This window comes from Hypomesus transpacificus, chromosome 18 (genome assembly GCF_021917145.1).
Source record: "Hypomesus transpacificus isolate Combined female chromosome 18, fHypTra1, whole genome shotgun sequence".
NCBI classification, from domain to species: domain Eukaryota; kingdom Metazoa; phylum Chordata; class Actinopteri; order Osmeriformes; family Osmeridae; genus Hypomesus; species Hypomesus transpacificus.
Window position 1 is genome coordinate 14080453 of NC_061077.1, and position 22799 is coordinate 14103251.

The 22799-nt window shown below is 41.6% G+C and overlaps 1 protein-coding gene across 4 annotated transcripts in view; it reads left to right on the forward strand.

Annotated features, from left to right (window-relative positions):
• Positions 1-22799, forward strand: part of LOC124480674 (leucine-rich repeat-containing G-protein coupled receptor 6) — a 167642-nt gene that overhangs the window by 55680 nt on the left and 89163 nt on the right. Inside the window, exons 1-2 of one of the 4 annotated variants that reach the window (XM_047040213.1) lie at positions 16377-16466; positions 16765-16836. In XM_047040213.1, coding sequence (XP_046896169.1) covers positions 16775-16836 — 62 coding nt within the window. In that variant the 5' untranslated portion in view covers positions 16377-16466; positions 16765-16774. The other 3 variants (XM_047040211.1, XM_047040210.1, XM_047040214.1) reach the window with 3 other exon arrangements.

Sequence of the window (22799 nt, forward strand, 5' to 3'; positions counted from 1 at the left end):
ACTTCAAACTTTTTTCTGTTTCTCAGTCTTTCATTCTTTAATACTTTTAACCCTTTTAATTGTATGAAAATAAAGAAGATGCTCTTTTCATCACTGTTTTTTCAAAATTTTCAACAGTAAGAAAATATTGCAATGCATAACAATGACAGATATACTTTTTACACTGTCTCACCATTTTGGTTTCAAAGTAACACTTTTTTTTCACCGTCATACTGCTGACATACTTTTGTCTGCTATGATATGGATAACTGTTATGCAATATACATCTTAGTTACTATATTTGTCAATTTTTCTAACTCCAAACTTCTTTCTGTTACTCAGTCGTTCATTCTTTAATACTTTTAATGCTTAAACATGTATGAAAGTCAGTAAGATACTGTTTTCATAACTCTTTTTTTCTCCTTTTTCAACAGTAAGAAATTATTGCAATGCCTAACAGTGACAGACATACTTTTAACGCTTTTTCGCCATTTTGTTTTTAAAGCACATACCTCTTTTACTAAACCTTCACCAGTCATCTTTTCAACTGTTCTCAGTAAACACACACATTTTCTTCAGGAAATGTACCTTTCTAGTTCTAGTTATTATCAGGGCTCTCAAGTTTTGAAGACAGGCAAGAGTGACATTCTCCCCCCCCCCCCCCCCCCCCCTGTCAGGGGGTCAAAATTAATTAATTACTTTTTACCTGACATCTTTGAAAGGCAGCAATGATTAATGCATCCATGGCCAGGATATAATAAAACATGACATTATTTTAAAAGTCGGATATCGGACTTATTAACATCCCAAGCGCCGCTGTCAGGCCAAATACTGTCCTACCTGAGGTCACAATGCCATTCTGAAGCAAGGCCGTCGCTATGCCAACCTTAAATTCCTGAGATAGTTACGCGTGCTAGCAGGAAACTGTCATGGTTGCTATACTGGTTACTAGGTAAGAAGTTTAGTATTTAGGCTTATTTAAACCAGTTTATTCTACTCTACGAGTTAAATTTTTCACTCTTTCGATAGCTAGTGCTAGCTAGCTCGTTGTTTACGTCGGAAAAATTACAGATTTAGCATCAATCAGGGTTTTTCTGGGCCAAAATGGGTCTTCAGTGCTTCAAAAAATATATATATATGTATATACGTATTCTTTTTTTCTTATTTTTTCTAATCAATGTATTTATTCCCAGGTGTTTTACATCCCCCCCACACACACACACACATATGTTCGTCCTATTTCCCCTAAAGCAATAAAGTTAGGCTACTTAAAGACACCATACACTCATAAAGTATGTTCTAAATGGCATAAATGCTGCCAATTAATAATTGACATAACAACTTATTGTAAAAGGTCAGTAGCCAAGCCTATTGATTAAGGTAGGCCACTCTGAAGCATGTACACTGCTTGCTTCATTTGATCTTGATAGGCTAAGCATTCTGAAGCAAATATTAACAATAAACCCACTTTTCATTAATTAAAACTACTTCAGCATAATAATGCACCTAAAATACAAACCTGAGCAAGAGCAGCAATCGCCATCGAATCAACAGACGTGCAATTTAGCTAGCAGGGGAAGAATACAAACAACAATAATCACCAGTTAACTTGATTTAAATGTGCAAGAACTATAGACTTATACAACAACAGATTTAAATGAACTTACAACATAAGTTATACGACTTACAGTTCTCAAGGACGCACACACGCAATCTCAACTGCGGTGTGAAGAGCGCAATTCTCCGACATGCACTCTAACAATCACTGCTGGTAGACTCTCAAAAATGTTGTACAGCCTGATTTCTGATACCGTGGCGGCAGAACTTTAGCCATAGAAGAAACACTGCATTATATATTATCATTCTAGGTTAAGAATACCAATGGAGGCTGCGTTGGAAATCGTAAATCAAACTTTTGTCAGCATTTTTAGTTGAAATTTCATTTGCATTTGTACAGGTGTATTCGTGCCCGTCGGGCTGGCCCTCGCAGCGGAACGACAGTTTAGTGGCCACTCTGTCCATTCGCGCACCTCACAGTTGCATATTGATCAGACAAGAAGACACGCTTATCAACTCGATTACTATTGATCAAAACAGAACGTGGGTTTGGCTGTAGCCTACTTGAAACATACTATTGAGAACATATTCGCTGACATGCATTGCACGCGTGATTTCTAAAATGTTGTAGGCCTACAGATAGATTTCTGATATCGTGGTCGCAGAAATTTTGTTCATCACGCATGAATTTTTTTTTTTTTCTTATTTTCTTCATTGCTGACTTTTTTTTTGCCTTGGTCGCTCGGGATTTGTCATTGGCGCTCGGGAAAACAGCTTTGGGGCGCGCCAACATTTTCTCTATACAGGAAAAACCCTGTCAATTTTAACAAACCGGGAAGGCAACACGCATAGTATTCTACCTGCGCGTTGCTGTCTAAGGAATGTCGAACGAGTGAAAACTTTCAATCTTGGAGTAGAATAAACTGGTGTAAACAAGCCTAAATACAAAACTTCATACCTAGTAACTAGTAGAGCAACTGTCAGGCCAAATAGTGTCCTAGGGCCAAATACTGTTCTACTTTAACTTAACAATGCCGTTCCGAAGCAAGGACTCGTTCGTCGCTATGCCAACCTTAAATTCTTGAGATAATTACGCGTGCTAGCAGGAAAATGTCATGGTTGCTCTACTTGTTACTAGGTATGAAGTTTTACATTTAGGCTTGTAGCACGCGTGGCGTCAGGTAGGACAGTATTTGGCCCTAGGACACAATTTGGCCTGACACTGCCACTACCAACTACGCCAACGAATAGCTATATATCCAATGTTGCGGGTGGCTTCTTATTTACCTGAGGAGTGAGTTTCACCGATACACACCGGCTACATCTATGAACTACTTGTTCTGAGCCGGTGTTGTCAGTGAACAGGCTGTAAAACTGTTGGTTAAGAGACTCGTGAAAAACTGATGCTAATTATCTGGGAAACATTTTTCAACAGCTGTCAAGTTGTCATTATTTGTGTGAAACAAGTTGTGAATTTGTTGTAACATTAAAACAGGAGATCATGACTGTGCTCAAAGTGATACTCGAGCTTCAGCGGTTTGCTTTGTAGGTGAACAAAACTTTCGGAAGACGTCGCAGAATCACGAAAAATTACAGGATATGCTTTTTTCCCATTGGTTGTTGCATTAAATCTTAACCAGATACAATGGTGCTATTTTACGATTGGCTATTGTATAGACCCTTTCTTTTTTTTGATTGGCTGATAAGTGGCAGGCTCCACTAAGAACTCCAGGGGAGACGCGCTTGACTGCCGGTTCCACAGTGAGAGTGGGGCGGCCAGAGGAATTTTGGTTGGGTGCTGCGGCATATTAAATGTATTATAAATATATATTTTTCTGCGTGAGAAATATAATGTGTGGCGGGAGGGCGTGACTAAAGACCAAAATGAGTGACTGTCACTCTCAATGCGTGACACTTGAGAGCCCTGTATTATTCTTTTTGCCCCCCTAAAACTTTGTCAATATTTGGACTACATACACAATGCCTGTGTCAAAATGTTTGTCTTGGCCTCGATTGAGTTGCTTGTATTGGAATTTACGTTCCGTTGCACAGTTTAGAAGGTTACAACGTTTTTGTGGCAATAAAGTGCCTTTATTCGACGAAGGGTAATCTGTGCTAGCTACGTCACCACGTCAAAACACGTTAGCAACGACGAATGGATACAACGTGATAGAGACGTTCTAGCGTGCAAATTGGAGCTTGGATTACGAGTGAAAAATCCCACCCCCAAAAAATCCCAACCATTTGGCTTTGTTGAGAAAGCGATTTTGAGTGGAACTGCAATCTCTGATTTTTGATTTAGGTCGTCAAAGTCTTTGTAATTTGAGTGAGTGCGGGTCGCCCGTGAGACCGCCTAGTCTTTTAGGCGGCAGCCATGCTAGAAAGCGTCATAGTAGTATTTTCGTAGCTAATTTTATACTTCAATTTTACACGAAAAAACAGAGAGGGAAATTTTATGACAAAATGACTATTGTAAAGACAGCCAAGTGGTGAGATTTTAATGTAGGTTGCTGTAAAACTTTGATTTGTTTGTTACGTGAGAGCCCCGTCAGCCTCCATTGATGATTGTGGCAGCAACAACAGTGTTGACACAGTCGACCTGCGTCTGATGAGTATTTTCTTAATTCATACCAGGGTCAATTATACATCCAAATGGAGAGCAGTGTTTTAAAGATATGGCGATTGTGAAGACAGCCAGCGGGCCAGCATATTTTTGTTATTTGTGTAAAACTTGGAATTTGAGTGAGACCGCGTCTTGTTTTGACGTTAGCAAAGCAGACTCGGCTCGCCCACTGCCACTGGCAGTGTGTAGTAGTAGGCTACAGTACTGTCTTCAATGCCACAGCTATGGCTAAACTTTATTATGTCTTATTACACGGCTGTTCTTAATGCTGTAGAATGCTCCATTCACTTGAATGGGGCTTCCCTCTCATATTTGACCGTTGCTATGCATATTTGACCGCTGTCAAGGGTGGCCTTTTTGCCTCGGATTCATGTCTTTCGTAGCACTCCGCAATTAGTCCGGTAACTTTTCAACCCCAGCGTACTCTGTTGCTTAGCGACGTCAGCTGATTTGAAGCCTAAAGAATGTTCAAAGTCTATGAAGTTCAACATCTTTGGTGAACTATTTCGAATGGTAACAAATACATCATAAAAAGACACACTGTGTTAAGTAATTTTTGTTGGCAAGTAGCCGTGTAATAAGCGGGATAATGTATAGAACGCCGGTCATTATTGGAAAATAAGCTCCGACAGGGCAAACAGCACCCCGAAGCGAGTGTTGCAAAAACGAAAGCACGCAAACCAAAAACGCAGCAGTACATAAACAGGTTGCAAAAACGAAAGCACGCAAAACAAAAATGCTGCATCCAGTTTTCACAACGGAAGTTTTCCAGGCCTCTAGAGGGAGAACCAAGTGGAACATCTTGATTTTCGGCCCCAGGGAGCGAGAGAGAAAGAGAGAGCATATGAAAAGTTTGGACCAACATCGAAGTAAGTCTTCTGAAAAACTGTCAAAGAGGAGGGGCACATTTAAAAATGAATACTAATCTTTTTATGTCACCTCTTTACTTCAATTTTGGTCCTATTCATAACAAACTTCTCATCTGCCCTCTCTGGTTCTAAAATCACGCTCTTCTACTTAGCGCTCGCACTGGCCTGGAGCACTTCCGTTGTGTTATCTGGATGCAGCGTTTTTCTGTTTGTATTTGTTTTTGGGATTTGGTGTTTTCGTTTTTGCAGCGCGTTTCTATATTTGCAGCGTGTTTATGTATTTGCTTGTGTTGTGTGTATTTGCAGTGCGTTTCTATATTTGCAGTGCGTTTGCTGAATGCTGCGCATTTTTGGTCAAATACATGTTTTCATAATTTGCTTGTGTATTGTCAATTTACTTGTACTTTGTCTATTTGTAGCGTGTTTGCACATGTTGGCCACCGTAAATATCCCTTACAAAAGAAACATTCTCATTCTCATTGCAAACAATCAGTGAAGTGTGACAGCAGCTAGCTTGCCTCGAGCAAACTGCTTTTTAATTAGCCACGTCCCCCTAAATTAATATCTAACTTATTTACGTTTTGGAGGGCTTATTTTCAGTTAGCAGAGGGTACTATTTGAATCGCAATTCCATCTGAAATACTGCCAGAGACAAGTTGTTACAGTAGCTTGATTCAAAGGGGGTTTCTTGTTTCAAAGGATGTTCTTAATGAATTATGCAATATGAGTAGGCTAAATGCTTGAAAATATCACTAGATGGGAAAACGGACCCACCTGCAACCGACGCAAGCAAGCACACCCTACAATTTCCCCAGAATTGGTACCCTCTCTAGTTGCCTTTGTCTCTCTATTGTTATTACTTCAAACAGTACAATACTGTCCAAGTAATGCTTCAAAGGGTGTAGTAAAAACAAATCAACAAGGTAATGGTACTGATAGATTCGATTCGAATTCGATTCTTCCAATTTGATCCAATTCTTACCAACCGTCTCTGGAGGAGGGGACCCCTTTCTGAATTGCTCCTCCCAAGGTTTCTTCAATTTTTTCTCCTGTTGGGAGTTTTTCTGGGAGTTTTTCCTTGTCTTCTTTGAGGGTTTAGGTTGGTTGAGGGGCAGTTCTATGGGCGTATGTAAAGCCCCCTGTGACATGCTTGCGTGTAAAAAGGGCTATACAAATACATTTGATTTGATTTTACTTCCATTACTGCTAAACAGCTACAAGATGTAAACCCATTACTTGAACTACTTAATTTCAAGGAAAACTGGAAAGATCTTGGTGTTTTAAAATGTTTGTCCAGGAGTGTAGATGCTATGCTTATTCAGTTATATACAGTACCAGTCAAAGGCTTGGACACATGGGATGGGAAAATGTGTCCAAACTTTTGACTGGTACTGTACGTGATGTGAACCACGTGATACTTTGCCAACCTGTGTTTTGCTTGTGTGTGTGTGTGTGTGTGCATGTGTATCTGTACGTGTATCTATGTGTGTGTGTGTGTGTGTATATGTGTATATGTGTATGAAATATAAAAAGAACAAATAGTATGTTATAGTGAAATGTACATAACTGTTACTACATGTATGCATGTCACTACGGTACATGTACATTGGTTGTTCATATGTTGTCATTGCTTATATGTTTATGTTATTTACATTTTCGTTGTTTATATGTTTATATTGTTTACATGTTTATAGGTTGTTTACAAGTGTATTTGTTCATATGTTTTACATTATTTTAAATATACAGTACCAGTCAAAAGTGTGGACACACTGGTACTGTATGTCAATTGGTTTTCATTATTTATTCATTAATGTATTATCTCTATGTCAGGATAGCTGTGGATTAATAAAGCGTTATCTTATCAGAAGGTTTGTCCTCATTGAGACATTTTGTCCAAGCCCGACGATGTGGTGTGTCCACATGTGTCAGAGACAGAGGGACATTGTGTGTAGCCCCAAGTGTCTCTTCCTGTTGAAGAGCATAAGTGGTTGACCTTTCATCTTTCCCTCTTCCATCTCATGACAGAGTTTGAGTGTGTGGGAGGACAAGAGGGCGGACATAGATGTACAGCAACCTTGCTGTGTACTGTATGTGTTTGAGCATGTGTGTATGAGAAGTGTTTATAAATTCTTGTTTGTATTTGCATGCCTTCTTTTGCGTGTTGTGTGTACAACTGTGTATGCAAGTGTTTATACATTTAGTCATTTACATTTACATTTAGTCATTTAGTATTTATACATTAGTATGTATTAGTATTTAACATCAGTGTTTATACATTAAGTGTCTGTATGTGTGTCTGTGTGTGTGTGACTCCACATGAATGAGTCCCAGAAGGAGTGAAGATGTTTCCCATGACATTGTTTCAGACTAAACAGGCACCCTTCCCCTACCAGACATCCGCCTGTCATTCTCTCTTCAAACACATTAGGAAACCCACACACAGTCACAAAACACGGGAACACAAAAATCAGGGGCGTCTCTCCTCTTCTCTCTGTACCTACGCTTTTTCCCTTCCTCTCTGTCTCTTTCCTTTCTTTGTAGCCTTGCCCCCTCTGTGACTCTCCCCTGTCCAGGTGAAAGACCTCTCGCTCTCCCTCTCTTTGTGGCAGTGAAAGAAAGGAAGAAAAAATAAGGGAGGGAGAGATAAAGAGAAGAAAGGCCTAGAACCCCTCCCAGGAAGTCTGGGAGTGTGTGACAGAGAAAAAATTGTCAAGAGGGGTATTGTATTCTCCTCAGACATTGTGTATGTGAATTATGTGTGAGTGTGTGTTTGCGTGCATGTGTGCTGTTGTGTTTGGGAGAAGGAGTTAAATACTGAAATAGTCTATTCACAGGCAACCAAACACATTTTCAGACCTCACACACACATGTGCATCCCCAGACACACTCTGACATCTACACACACCACACACACACACTCACTTCTCTGATGCACTGGCTGTAACATTGGCTACCAGAATCGTTGTGTGGAATAATCTTGGCCTTACAAGCGTAACGGGTATGTAACGGACGTGGTCTTGCGAGCTCCGTCAGAGGTATCTGGCCAATGTTCACCCCCATGGGGAGTCAACCCTGCCACCTCTCGACTTCCAAGCGCAACCACTACCAACTACGCCAAAGAAAAGCGAGCTATTCGTTGACGCGGGTGGCCCCTTACATACCTGAGGAGTGAGTTTCACCAGTTCACACCGGTTACACAAGCATAGCTCACTTAAGCTGGAGACTTTACTGCAGCTGGGAGAGGCAGGTCAGGGTGTGGCCCTCCTGATGTTTTGGTCCCCAGGGAAGACCAAGCTTAGCCTCTTCTAAGTTCCATTATGGAAGACGTCATTAGTAATGTTCTATAGGAAAGGACAGCTTCAAAGGGCTCAGAGTTTACCTTGTATTGTTTGCTGTGTATCAGGTAAGTCAGCACCAGGGGCCTCATGTATAAAGGATTGCGCAGCTTTCATACCAGAAGATGGGGTACGGCCAAAATTCGAAAAGTACCTACGCACAGAAATATTCACATGTATAAAACCGGTCGTACGCCAGGTCCTGCGCACCTTTCCTTTATAAATCACAATCAACGTGAGATTGACCGCACGTGAACGAGCCACTGACCCCGCCTTGCCTCCTCCCATAAATTAATATGCAGATGGGCTATAAATGCGCTCCTGAGGTCATTTCGTTGTCTGAATTACCGTACTTCTTCAAATGAACGCCGCCCTCGAAGAAACGCCGCACCAAAAATGAACGTTAAACACTGCAGCGTTTATTTGAAGAAATACGGTGACTGTGAGATCGAGGTTCTGACAACAGAGGTGGAGGCGAGAAAATGTGTCCTGTTTGGCAGAATGGCAGAAATTAAGAAGAAATGGTCCGATATAAAACTTTAAATGAAGAAACGAGTGGTGGCGCATCGTAACAGCATGGCAGCTATAGGGTTAGCGTGACATGCATTTCCTGAGTGATTTTGTCGTTCGTTTGACAGCCTCAAGTTTAACAGAAGTTATTAAGTGGTGGCGGGATAAACAGAAGGCTATATAGCATTTTCCGTTTGGGGTTTTGGCTTTTTGATGTGATCATCCACATTAATGATCAAACTTGTATTTTTATGTTTTTTGAATAGTCAACGTCATAAACGTACAAGTGGAAACTTTATTTTGTATTGTTGGTGAGTCTCTGCACTTTTCAGTTAGAATTCGCCATGTTACAGAGCCAGACAAGACTTTGCGGACGGTCAGCACATTCTCACGTCTGCTCAAAAGTTTCCGTGACTGCCTGCACATTCTCACGTCAAGTAAATCTTTATACATCACAAAGTGTGCGTGAAAACCAGCGTACGCAAGCTTTTTGTGCGTACGCAACGTCAGGGCAGATGCTACGAAATGTGTCCTCTTCTCAGCCATCCTGACAATGTGATGTAATGCGATGTCGCACAAACACACACAGTGATGCTGCCCCCCCTGCTGTTTGTGTGTATATATGTATGTATGTGTGTGTGTGTGTGTTAGGGAGGTACAGTATAAGTGATGTGGTTAGTTGTTTTGTCACACCCTATCACTAGAAGTCAAGTCCATTCAGATTCAACTACAAATGGGATGGGGGCACACTCACACTAGTATACTCTGCAATTGTGCCTTCCTTCATGATTGTGTTGTTCCCCCTCACCATGGAAACAATTTTAGAGTCAAATATCACACAAAAACACAACCTGACCGACGACAATAACTGACCCACACACATACACACACACACACACACACTACCTGACTCACTTTTCGGAGAAGACCCGCGCCTTCATGCATCGTCAAGTGTCTGCACACAAAAACACAAAACAAAAAGTAAAAAACGAAAAAACAAATACTTTGGAATGTGCCTGACTACAATCACATTCTGTTTCTATACTTTATGTATCAACACATTATTATTGACAAGGTACTTGGACAACATAATGCATTATCACACAAAACAAACATTTTATGCACATTGTCTCTGAGGCCAATGAAGTGAAAAGCCTTATGATGCTGTCATCTGTACAATGCTCGAGACACAGAGATAATAGCTGTTGTCATCATAATGGTTCCAGTCCTATGAGGCCAACATAGCAGTGTGGAAGGATAGCTAGCCAGGCAGGGGGATGAAAGCATACCTGTGTTGGAGGAAATCACTGAAATAGCCATGGGCCTAAGGAGGTGGCACCTGATCTCTGTGTGTATGTATTTGTGTGTGTGTGTATGACGGTGTCTGTTCAGGTGGGCTGCCCTGACACGCCCCTCTTCCTTTTCAATTCTTCCCTGCAGCGTCAAGCGCCAAGTTGTTGCCCCATTGCGCACACACACACACGCACATATGCACATACGTAAAAGACATGCAAGCACATGAACATCTTAAATAACTCCCAGAGATTACTGGTGTGTTTGCAAACCACTTAGCAGAGGTTTGGAGAAAGGCCACGGGAGACAGAAAGAAAGACTGAAAGAAAGAAAAGCAGAGAAACGTTACAAAATTAAAACAGAAAGGGGCAGAGCAGACTGTGTTTGTTGAGGGATGAACATGGCTCTTAGGTTTAGCTGTAATAGAGAAAGAGAGAGAGAGAGAGGGGGGGGGAGAGAGAGGAGAGAAAGAGAGAGCGGGCGAAAGAGAGAGAGAGACTGTGTGTGTATGAGTTTTGCGTGCACAGTGAGTGTGTTCTCCCTCGACCAGTGGACAGAACCTTTAGCTCATCAGTCAACATCTGTCTGAGGCAGCAGAGAGATCTGAGGGGACTGGTGTGTGTGTGTGTGTGTGATGATTGACAGGTCTAGTGTCACAGCAAGGACAGTGGGGCTGTTCAGATGAACATAGTGATACTGCGATGGCAGATATATCACGTCTTATCTCTCATGTTTTCTCCCCCAAAAACACGTAGCTAAAGTCTTGCAGTATAAGATGTAGGTTGTATTAAACGTTTTGGGGCCTTTATTTATAGAGATGTTGGAGAGCAAGACAGGAAAACTGTGAGAGAAAGAGGAGAAGACATGCAGGGAATGGCCCCAGTCAGAATAAAACTTGGTTTCTTATATCAAGGCCTCAGTCCTTGTGGTGTGCTGCGTTACCCAGTGAGCCACCCCAGGTTGTGTGAAACTTGAAAAGCATAAAGAATCTTTGTCATTTTGACTTTTGCATTTGTCACACACACAAGGCCATTTTGGAGGGTCTTTATATCAGGAAACAACAAGGAGGAGCTAAAGACTGTGCAGATGAGGGAGCTGAGGATAAGGATCAGGGAAGGAAAAATAGTCTACAGGACGAAGATGGAGGACCAGCTGCAGCAGAACAACATCAGCAGGGTCTGGAAGGGCCTGAAGACAATGTCTGGATACAAGGGGCCCAACCAACAGCCTGTGGGGAACCAGAAGTGGGTGAATGACCGGAACTTATTTTTCAAGAGGTTTGTTAAAAGCCACACCCTTCCCTCCCCATCCAGTCCTCTCTGATGCTGCAACCCCTCAACTCCTCATACACCACACTCCAAGAACCGCGTCCCACCCCCCCTCCAACAACTATCGGCACTCAGCCCCTATCCCCTAACTTGTTCCTCACAACTGACCAGGTGAGGAACGAACTGAGAAGGATCAAGGTGAGAAAGGCCATGGGTCCAGACGGCATCAGCTCAAGGCTCCTCAGGTCCAGCGCAGACCAGCTGTAGTGGAGCACGTCTTCAACTTGAGCTTGAAGTTGGGGAGAGTACCACAGCTGTGGAAAACATCCTGCGTGGTACCAGTCCCAAAGACCCCGCGACCCAAGGACTTCAACAGCTTCAGACCGGTGGTGTTAACATCCCACCTGATGAAGACGCTAGAGAGGCTGGTCTTTGTACATCTCTGGACCCCCTTCAGTTCGCCTACCAATCTGGCATCGGGTTGGATGACGCTGTCATCTACCTGCTACACATACAGTGCCCTCCAAAAGTATTGGAACAGTGAGGCGAATTCCTTTATTTTTGCTGTAGACTGAAAACATTTGGGCTTGACATCAAATAATGAACGTGAGACCAGAGATCAACGTTTCAGCTTTTATTTCCAGGTATTTACATCAGGATCTGATGCACAACTAAGAAAATATCACATTTTGTTTGAATCCACCCATTTGTCATGTGAGCAAAAGTATTGGAACAGATATACTTAAAACATATTTAAGTGAATAAGACTTAATATTTAGTTGCAAATCCTTTGCTTTCAATAACTGCAGCAAGTCTGTGACCCATTGACGTCACCAAACTTTTGCATTCTTCCTTTTTGATGCTTTCCCAGGCTTTCACTGCAGCCTCTTTCAGTTGTTGTTTGTTTTGTGGGGTTCCTCCCTTCAGTCTCCTCTTAAGCAGGTAAAATGCATGCTCTATAGGGTTTAAGTCTGGAGATTGACTTGGCCAGTCTAATACCTTCCATTTCTTGCCCCTGATGAACTCCTTTGTTGTTTTGGCAGTGTGTTTTGGGTCGTTATCTTGCTGCATGATGAAGGCTCTGCCAATCAGTTTGGTTGCATCTTTCCTTAAATTGGCAGACAAAATGTTTCTGTAGACTTCCAAGTTCATTTTGCTGCTGCCATCATGTGTTACATCCTCAATGAAGATTAATGAGCCCGTCCTAGAAGCCATGCAAGCCCAAGCCATGACATTACCTCCACCGTGTTTCACAGATGAGCTTGTGTGTTTGGGATCATGAGCAGTTCCTTTCTTTCTCCAAACTTTAGCCTTTCCATCACTTTGGTAAAAGTTAATCTTTGTCTCATCAGTCCATAAAACTTTGTCCCAGAATTTTTGAGGTTCATCTCTGTACTTTTTGGCAAATTCCAGCCTGGCCTTCCTATTCTTCTTGCTAATGAGTGGTTTGCATCTTCTGGTGTAGCCCTTGTACTTTTGTTCATGAAGTCTTCTGCGAACAGTAGATAGTGATACCTTCACTCCTGCCATCCGGAGGTTGTTGCTGATCTCACTAACAGTTGTTTTAGGGTCTTTCTTTACAGCTCTCACAATGTTTCTGTCATCAACTGCTGATGTTTTCCTTGGTCTACCTGTTCGACGTCTGTTACTTAGTACACCAGTAGTTTTCTTCTTCTTCAGGACATTCCAAATGGTTGTACTGGCTATGGCCAATGTTTCTGCAATGGCTCTGATTGATTTTCCATCTTCTCTAAGACTCACAATTGCTTGTTTTTCACCCAAAGACAGCGCTCCGGTTTTCATGTTGTTTTCACCTCTGAATACAGTCTGCATAGACAAAACCTATCTTACCCAATCTGAACCTGAGTGTAGACATTCAGTGGTATTTATTGATTGAATAATGTATGTAATAGGACACACCTGGGCAACAAAACACACCTGTCAGTCATATGTTCCAATACTTTTGCTCACGTGACAAATGGGTGGGTTCGAACAAAAAGGTGATATTTTCTAATTTGTGCATCAGATCCTGATGTAAATACCTGGAAATAAAAGCTGAAACGTTGATCTCTGGTTTCACATTCATCGTTTGATGTCAAGCCCAAATGTTTTCAGTCTACAGCAAAAATAAAGGAATTGGCCTCACTGTTCCAATACTTTTGGAGGGCACTGTATGCCTTTCTCATCTGGAAAAGGCTGGAAGCACCGTGAGAATCATGTTTTTTTATTTCTCCAGTGCCTTTAACACCATCCAGCCTTTACTTCTGAGGGACAAGCTGGAGCAGACCGGAGTCAACCACCACCTCACTGCATGGATCTTGGACTACCTGACCAGCCTTCCACAGTATGTGCCGGAGTGTGAGTCCGACCTGGTGTGCTGCAGCACGGGGGCCCCACAAGGAACTGTTCTTGCTCTATTTCTGTTCACCATCTACACCTCGGACTTCAGATACAACTCTGCTAACTGCCACCTGCCACCTTTCTCTGATGCTGTCAATTACCAATCCCCCCCTTTACCAACCATCACTGCTCATTGTATTGTAGGTATTTGCGAAACGCTCATGGGCCTGAACCAAATGCCTGCAAACAACACCATTGCTCTACCTTTGGATTTCCATGGCAACGAGTACGTTTAGACCAGAGGTCTTCAACCCTGGTCCTCAGGGCCCACTGTACTTGATGTTTTACATGTTTCATTGCTCTAATACACCTGGTTCAAATGAATGTTATCAGGCATATTCATTTGAATCTGGTATTTTGTAGCAGAGATACATCTATGACATGCAGGACAGTGGGCCCTGAAGACCGGGATTAAAGACCACTGCTTTAGAATATAGCTGTGTGTTCTTCTTAATCTAAATAATTTGAAGTGTAGTCTAGTGCTCTTTGCACACCTGTAACGTAACCATCTGGGGATGTTGACCACTTTAACCAAGTGAGGGAGCTAGGCTCATAGAACAAACACACGTTTTCGTGCAGAGGGAGCTGTCCCATGTGATGTTGTGAGAGCAGGCCAGAGACAAGCACCATATTTGTAGCCTCAGTGGAAAACAATAGAGATCATAGTGCACACACACACTCACACTGCAAGAAACTATTGGACTACTGGACCGATAATGACACACACACACACACATGCACAAGCATACACACACAAGAGCATGTTCATACACACAACAGCACACACACCAACACACAGTCAAACACAGCGTTTAGACACAAACACATAACACACACTCATGCACACACCAGAGATGCCTATAAAAAGAAGATAAACCTCAAACTCTGAATGTAGAAGTTTCAGCCATTGTATCACCCACTAATGTTCTTTAATTTTTTTTATTCTGGCGTTTATTTGCGCCGAAAATACCTCCCGTCACCACAAAGGCCCCTGACGCAATGCACATGTGGTGCTCATCAATCATAATCATCTTTTACGAAAGCCACAGCTGTTATTTGATTTTAAAAACAAGGCCTGTGTCACCCTGCTCTCCAATAATATGTCAGGTTGTCAGTGGAGGCCTTGGGACAGCAGATCCAGGAATATCTCTCTCTATCTCCCTTCCTCCCTCTCTCGTCTCTCTGCCTTCCTCCCTCTCTCCATTTTTGCTCCTTTTCTGTTTCTATCGACCTCTCTGTCTCTCTGCCTGCCCTTCTGTATATCTCCCTCTCTTTTTCTCCTTCTCTCTTTCTTGGTACCAAAACCCTTTTTGGAGTGCACATCCAATCTGTGCTTCAACGTTTCCCCTCCATGACTCACTCCTCCTGCCGTTTTTATTTTTCAACACTTTCTCCACGTGTTTATTCTGTCTGAACGCAGCTTTGCCGTACACGACCTGACCCAAAGCCTGTTTCTGAAACTTCAGTCAGAAACCCAGACCAGGAGGACTTAAACATTGACAGGCTATTCACACGTTCTCCAAGTCTCTCAAGAGTGTGTGTGAGAGGGCTGTGTCGAACCCTGTGAGAGAGTGTGTGAGTGGGGTGTGTGTGAAATCAACTGGTGTGTGTGTGTTAGGGCTACGTGTGCTAAGTCACCCAATCAGCTGGTGTTCCTGTGTACACACCTTTCATCCCAATTAGCATGTCAGCCAATTTACATCATCAGTACACCAGAGTCCACTCTCATCCGTTTGAGACTTAAGCATAAACATATGCCTGCAAATCAAAACTGACATCATGCAGGGCTAGCTTATCAAGCCTGTTCATGGGAACCTCCCCAAACATCCAGCCAGCCAGCATCTACAACAGCAGACCGGGCCAGTTCTGTAGGTGTCTGGGGTCACCCTATTCCCCTCAGAGGGCCTGACAAACCAACAAACATCACTAGGTCAAAACTCCCAGCAGGGAAGGGTTCCTGAGTGCTGAGTTTACGTTTGCTATCCCGGTGGTCCAGCTTTCTGAGCTACGGCTCGTCAGACATAAATACACGGGGGATCGCGTTCGCTCACAGGCTCACACGTCACAGCGGAGAACACGGGGAACACAAACGCCAATGCGTTACATCACACATTACTCAAGCTCAGGAAAACAGCAACACACACAAGCAGCTAGAAACACACACACGCACATACACTGGTTATTCAGAATACAACCCACACTTTGTGAGGATGTGTGGAGCTAATCCCCAAGAAGAGCAACCATAAGAGAGGGGTGAGGTACCATGCTCTTTCTCCTCGCTGTGTCTGTGAGAGATGACCTGACATGACTGAGACCATGAGGTCATATCATGTATTTTCAAACAGGCATTACTATCACCAGTGTTGTGTATGTGTGTGTATTTGTCTATGTGTGTCTCTGTGTGTGTGTATGCTGTACCTCTCCCTCTTCAACCAAAAAGCAGCTGAATCAACAACCCTCTCATGACAGAGTGTATGTGTCATAGCATTAGTAAAAGGTGTGTGTCTATATTGCAGCTCTCTATTAAAGAGAGAGGGGTTGTGAAAGAGACAGAGATTGTGGAAAAGAGAGAGGTTGCAAGAGAGCGGTTGAGTAAAAGAGAGAGAGATTGAGGGTTAAATCAAAGGAGAAGGTAGGTGAAACATCTGGAAAAGAGAAAGGAGCAGGGACCAAGGAGGTTATTGCAACTGCCCAACAATGATTCATTGTTTAATGTTCTCCCTGCTTCCTTCCCTCTCTCCCTTCTCTACTGACCCTTCTTACCTATCCTCCCTCATTCTCTTCTCTCTCGCTATCTCTCTCTCACACACACACTTGGTTGTCTTTTCATTCATGAAAACTTAAAAGAAACCTCTCACTCTCTACTCGCTCACATAATTGCTTGTTAATCAAATTATATGTACTTAAAGCTTTCTCTCCCTCTCTTTCAGTGACCTGAGCATGAACAACATCAGTGAAATTCAGCCCAGAGCCTTCCACAGACTGCATCTGCTAACCGAACTGTGAGTCGCAATACTCACTCAAACAAAATTACCATAATTTATATGTGACAAGAAGTTGTGTGAGACACAAGCAGCAATATTGCTAGCCGGAGAAAATGCAGAGGAAGAGGAGGACAGGAATGATAGGTGATCTCATAATTCTTGTCAAGTAAGGTTTATCACGTTACATTTTTTATCTCTCTGAACCCTGTCTTAACTGGACTACTGTATATACACCACCGGTGAAAGGTTTTAGAACAACTCAATTTTTCCAGTTTGAATGTGCCAACGTGTTCTAAAATTAAAACATCAGTCAAGACACTCACATATTGATTAGCCATTTATTGCAATGGAAATACATTTATCTTTGACGGAGTCGTTCTATCCAAGGGTCAGGCTCTTAGGAGGAGCAATTTACTGAGGGATGGTTGGTAATGCAGATTATTATTATATTTTTGCAACAGTAAAATAGATTTCACAGATAAATGTTCAGTGAAGTCACTGTCAGAGTTTGCATTGTTCTGCAGCTGATGCAGATAGACAGTATAGAGGAAGGTGGAAGCAATTGCCATACAGCAACACATAGCAACACAATGATGGGAAAATGTGTCCAAACTTTTGACTAAATGCATACAGTATTTACGTCCACTAAAGGGGAAGGCCCAGACCTTAAATTAGAAACATGTAGTGATTGTGGAACTGATGTCAACAGATGACATGATATGCTGCACCAGTGCCATGCTTAAATAGCTTTGCCAATTTCACAAATAAACAATTGGAGCTGAAAATAAATTGAATAGTTTTTTTCCACTCATTTACTGTAAGTAGCCTTTTGCAGATGTGACAGCCAAACACACTTATGCATGGAAAGGTGTATAAAAAAAAATTTGAATCTTGATCTGCATTTTAAATGAAGGAAAGTCCTACACTTCTACGTGTTGTAATGGTCTCACCATATTACTTCTAGACAGTGTTGGGAATAACGGGTTACAAAGTAACTCCATTACTTTTGGCGGTAACTAGTAACGTAATTAATTTTTTCAATTAAATAACAGTTACATTATTGAAATATAAATGGGCTCGTTACTCGTAATTTTTTTTCTTTCATGAATTCTCCAATTTCCTGTTTTTAAGTAAGGGATAATGCCCGAAGAGGTGTCCAATATCACCTGATAATGGACTACGCGGAGGCGTGAACCGTCCGACGCACAGCGGTGTCCATTATTAGGTGATTTTGGACACCTCGAAAGGCATTATCCCGCTTATACCATGGTCACTTTTCAACGATTTTTTTTACAAACATTAATTTATGTTTTTAGGCGTTTTGCAAAAGAAATTTAACGTTTTTTAACCTTAGCCAACTCTGATATTTTATAATCCGTTCAGCTCGTAGAACCAACACCGGCTTTCCCTTGGCTGAGCTATTAGCCCGAAAGATAACGTTATGATAGCAATATTCAAAGGCAATAACATTGTGTATGGTTGACAAACCATATATCGTTGGAAAGCCTGATTCGTTACCTTTACAACGAGGTACAACTTGTAAGGATCGTGCATTCGTGGAATGAGCAACACAGCTAACCGTGTGGGTAGCGGCCCAAAGAAATGTGCCAATCTCCTTCACATGGGTCTTGACCTTGATCTTTAGCCAGGCCCAGCTCCATTTGCACCTCAGCCCTGAGTCAAGCTGTGCTATATAAATTGAATCCTTCTCTTTAAGCTCGCTCATTCTGGACAAAACAATTGTCAATATTTTACGTGCTGGACCAGGGTTACTTTTTCATGATCATGAACATTCGTTAAGGCTAAGTCCGACTGCATTAAATCAACGTTAAATGATCCGCCAGAGCAGGGGCCTCATGTATAAAGGATTGCCAGCTGTCATACCAGAAGATGGCGTACGGCCAAAACTCGAAAAGTACCTACGCGAGAAAATGTGTCCTGCTTAGCGGCCTGTCATCAGGTATTAGCGACTAAATAAAGTCGGCGGAGTGGAAAACTGTCACTATTTGCGCCCTTTCTTGTTTTTAACCTATATCACTTTGAGATTTAGCTAAATATAAAGTGCATTACAAATAAAACTTGAGAGGGTACAATTTCGTTGTAGGGTCTGCTTGCTTGCTTGGTTGCAGGGGTCCGTATTTAAATTACATTTTACAACTGATATTTCTGTATATTTTGTATAAAATTGCATAGCTTACTAATTATATATAAAGATTACATAGATTTAAAAGCATATTTTTTTCTGCTCATTTACAACTCAAAATACTAAGAATGAAGGGTAGAATGTTGTCTAAATAGTTGTCTTCTCATTTCCCCTGCAAGAGGGTATGGTACGGTGGCCCTGAAGTGCAACACACAACGGCAAATAGCAAAACACAACTGCAAATAGCAAAACACAACGGCAAATAGTAAAACACAACGGCGAATAGAAAAACACAACGGCAAATAGTAAAACACAACGGCGAATAGTAAAACACAACGGCAAATAGAAATACACAACGGCGAATAGGAAAACGCAACGGCAAATAGTAGGGAGGACAAACGTTCTGCTCTCAATGTAATCACAACGGAGAGTTCCAAGCGTCAACAAATGCCAAACTGAACTTATTGCTCATTTAACATTATGATAAAAAACACAATTGTGATATTTAATGTACAGTACGATGTACGCTGATATTATCAGTACATTTACTTTCGAAAACAGTAGTCAATTTTCGTTTGATGACTGAGTTGTTAGCGTAATTAGCCTCTGTAACGACATATACGATAGCGGTCTGTGATACATCCGTTTTCAATCGTTAAAATGATAAACATGCCTCACATATCGATGAACCTTTTATGATTTATTATGACATTATATTACTAGTAAACAATTCATGGGTACAATTGTCCTTATATACCTGTAGTTTTAAACCAGTGTAGCTCACTGTAATGCTGTACGCGACGCGGTTTAGAAAAACTTGGAATTCTACTGCTGTTTAGGAAGCCAAACGGCGACAGTAAAATCTCGGCACTCCCCTTACAAAAATCAAAATTCCCAGATGAGTTTTTCAATTGGTGAATCAACCTGTCACTCAAATTAGAGCCAATCCCTGTGTGAATACCATCCCGTATGTGGCAGAGGTTTTCCCATTTTAAGAGGTCTGTAAATGGCTGAGAGCACTTTGAGCCATTGCCTACTAACCTGAACTTCAATGCCACAGCCTCAATTTGATGTCATTGTGTTCATGAAGGTCTCCTCTACAGGACTGTGAAAACCGCAAACATTTCCCAGCTGGGGGATTTTTTATAATCAAGCTTATGTCCTAGGAGTGCCCCTGTTTAAGAGCTACATTTTGAGTGCTAACAAACTCCCCATCGCTCTACCCAGCCAGTTACTAGCTTGCCACGAGCATTCTTCTCCCTGCTTCACTAACAAAATATGGACAGATGTGCCTTGTTTTCGCTCATTTAATCCGATCGCCCTTAAAATCGGTTAACATATACTGGAAACGTACATCTACGAATCTGTGGTCTCAAATATCCATAAAGATTAACATTTTTTAATTCCAGCGCGTTCAAACAGTCCCCTCAGTAAAGGTTGGCTAGCAATTTACAGCAGCAGCCTGGCCCAGACAGGTGGGGGGAGGGGCGCAAAGGGCAGACTTAATAGTGGTATTTTGTTCCAACTCATTTTTTAGACAACTCATTCATTTGTAGCAGATAAACATCTAAAAACATTCGAGCTAGTAGGCCCGAAAACTAGGATTGATCCAATGCCTGTGCGAATACCGTCCCGAATGTGGCACTGGCGTTTTAACAGTTTAAGACGTCTGTAATTAGCCGAGTGGTCTTTACACCCTTGGCTACTAACCTGAACTTTAATGCCACAACCTTAACTTGATGTCAATCTGTTCAGAAAAATGTCCTCTACAGGACTGTGAAACCGCTAAAATCTTCCAGTTGGGACATTTGAGATATTTGAGTTTAAGTCCGATGAGTGCCTGCAACCATTCACTGCAACGCTTCATGGAACTCGACTCGGAATCTGAGCTTAAGGGACGCTTGACAAAAAAAGACAACATTTGGCGTGTCAAGCATTTTAGAATTGTTAATGTGATGTGTTCCCTTCGTATTTAAGACGAAATACTTCACAAGCAAGAGGTTTGTTAATGTAACTGTATACATATCTCACTCATATTGGCTAATCAGCTAACATGTTAAAGTAGTTTACATCCAAAGTCGCTGTTGTAAAACTAGCCTCTTTTTCACAAACTGCTGATTAACGGAAGGAGCTTCAAGGTAAAATTCAAAACCTTTAAAAACGTCTACATTTAGAAAATATTGTTGATATTATTGTGCACACGTATTTTAATATCGTAAATATGTCATTTAATTCCATAATTTCACCAGGAATAACTAATAAAAACGTATTTCAGGAAAAACGCTCAAACGGGTTTGTCCTCCCTACAAATAGGAAAACGCAACGGCAAATAGGAAAACGCTACGGAAAATAGGAAAACGCAACGGCAAATAGGAAAACACAACGGCATTAACTTCTGACGGAAAAGGTAGGGCCTATCTAGCAGAAGACAGACCCTCCTGGTTGGACAGACAGACTGTCTGTCTTTTAACAGGAAGAAGCGGTGAAAAACACGTTTGAATGGTTTTCGACGGGACAGATAGCAGCAACTATCTCGATTTACTGACATTTTCGGAATACTAAAACATAATATCAATTGGTTACTGGTGTGTTGCATCATGTATATGTCTCATACTTTATTAACAGTCATGTATTACATGATTAATCTATAACAATAGGCAGCCATATTGTGAAGCAGAGCTAGAAATGGCTATGCTAGCTGCGTACTGTAGCCTAATGATTGAGGACTATTGTTCTACTGAACATTTAACTTTCGACTGTTGAAGTAAATGGGACTTGTTAAACACGTTTTTTTATTCATCAGCCCACTTACAATTTACCACGTTAACAACGTGTTATGTTCTCTGTACTTGTATGCAGTGATGGGCAAGCTACTTGATATGTGTTGCTCTCGTAGGTTAGTTATAACGAAGTTAAGTCTTATACTCGCTGTGAAATATTTTACTGTTGATTGTTCTTCTACGGGTACAGTCCTGCACTTTTTGTGGTTCATGTTGTTTTAATTTGTTTGTATAACTGCATGCTTTTTTTCACAATGTATGCTTCATGTTTTGGCTGCTTGCAAGGTTTGGGACTACCTTGTTGTTATGATCAGTGACCTATGCTCTTTTGTAAAGCTCTCTCTTGGAAGTCGCTTTGGATAAAAGCATCTGCTAAATGGATAAATGTAAATGTGTAGTGAGCTAAGCTACTAGCTACTCAACAATACATTCAGCGTTACTACACAGAAGCTGTCATAGAAATTAAGCAAGCTAAGTTACAAAAATCAGTCAAAAGTAGCTTGATACATTACTTTCAGTTAAACAAACTGCATGCCAAGTCATTACAATTTTAGTGATCAACACAACTGTCAGCCAGATAAAGGCTAACATGTGTTAAGATATATTTATGGAACAATAGCCAAATCCAAAATGCTAATGACAATTGCTGTTATCTAGTCAGACTTGCCGCGCAGCCACTGTGTGAGTGGAGATGAGACGATCATAGCCCTCGCTGTACTCAGTTCTAGTGAGATCGGTTGTAACGTGAACTGCAGAACGGGATATGTGAGATGCTTTCCCCGTGCTTGGCTTTTCAGATGTGTCCAGGAGAAATTAGCTTTCGAGGACGCTACTGCGCTACTAGATCAATAAAAGAGCTTAGCTACTGAAAAGTTACTTAGTTTTTATAATTAGCGACGTTACAGCCAAGCTACTGACAAATGTAGTTAAACTAGTAGCGTCGCTAAGTAGCGAAGCTACTGCCCATCACTGCTTATTTTATGCCAGGTTGCTTTGCTTCTTGTCCTAAGACTTTCCGTGCCCAGTCGGACCCTGTGTTGTTCTGTGCACCTGACAAT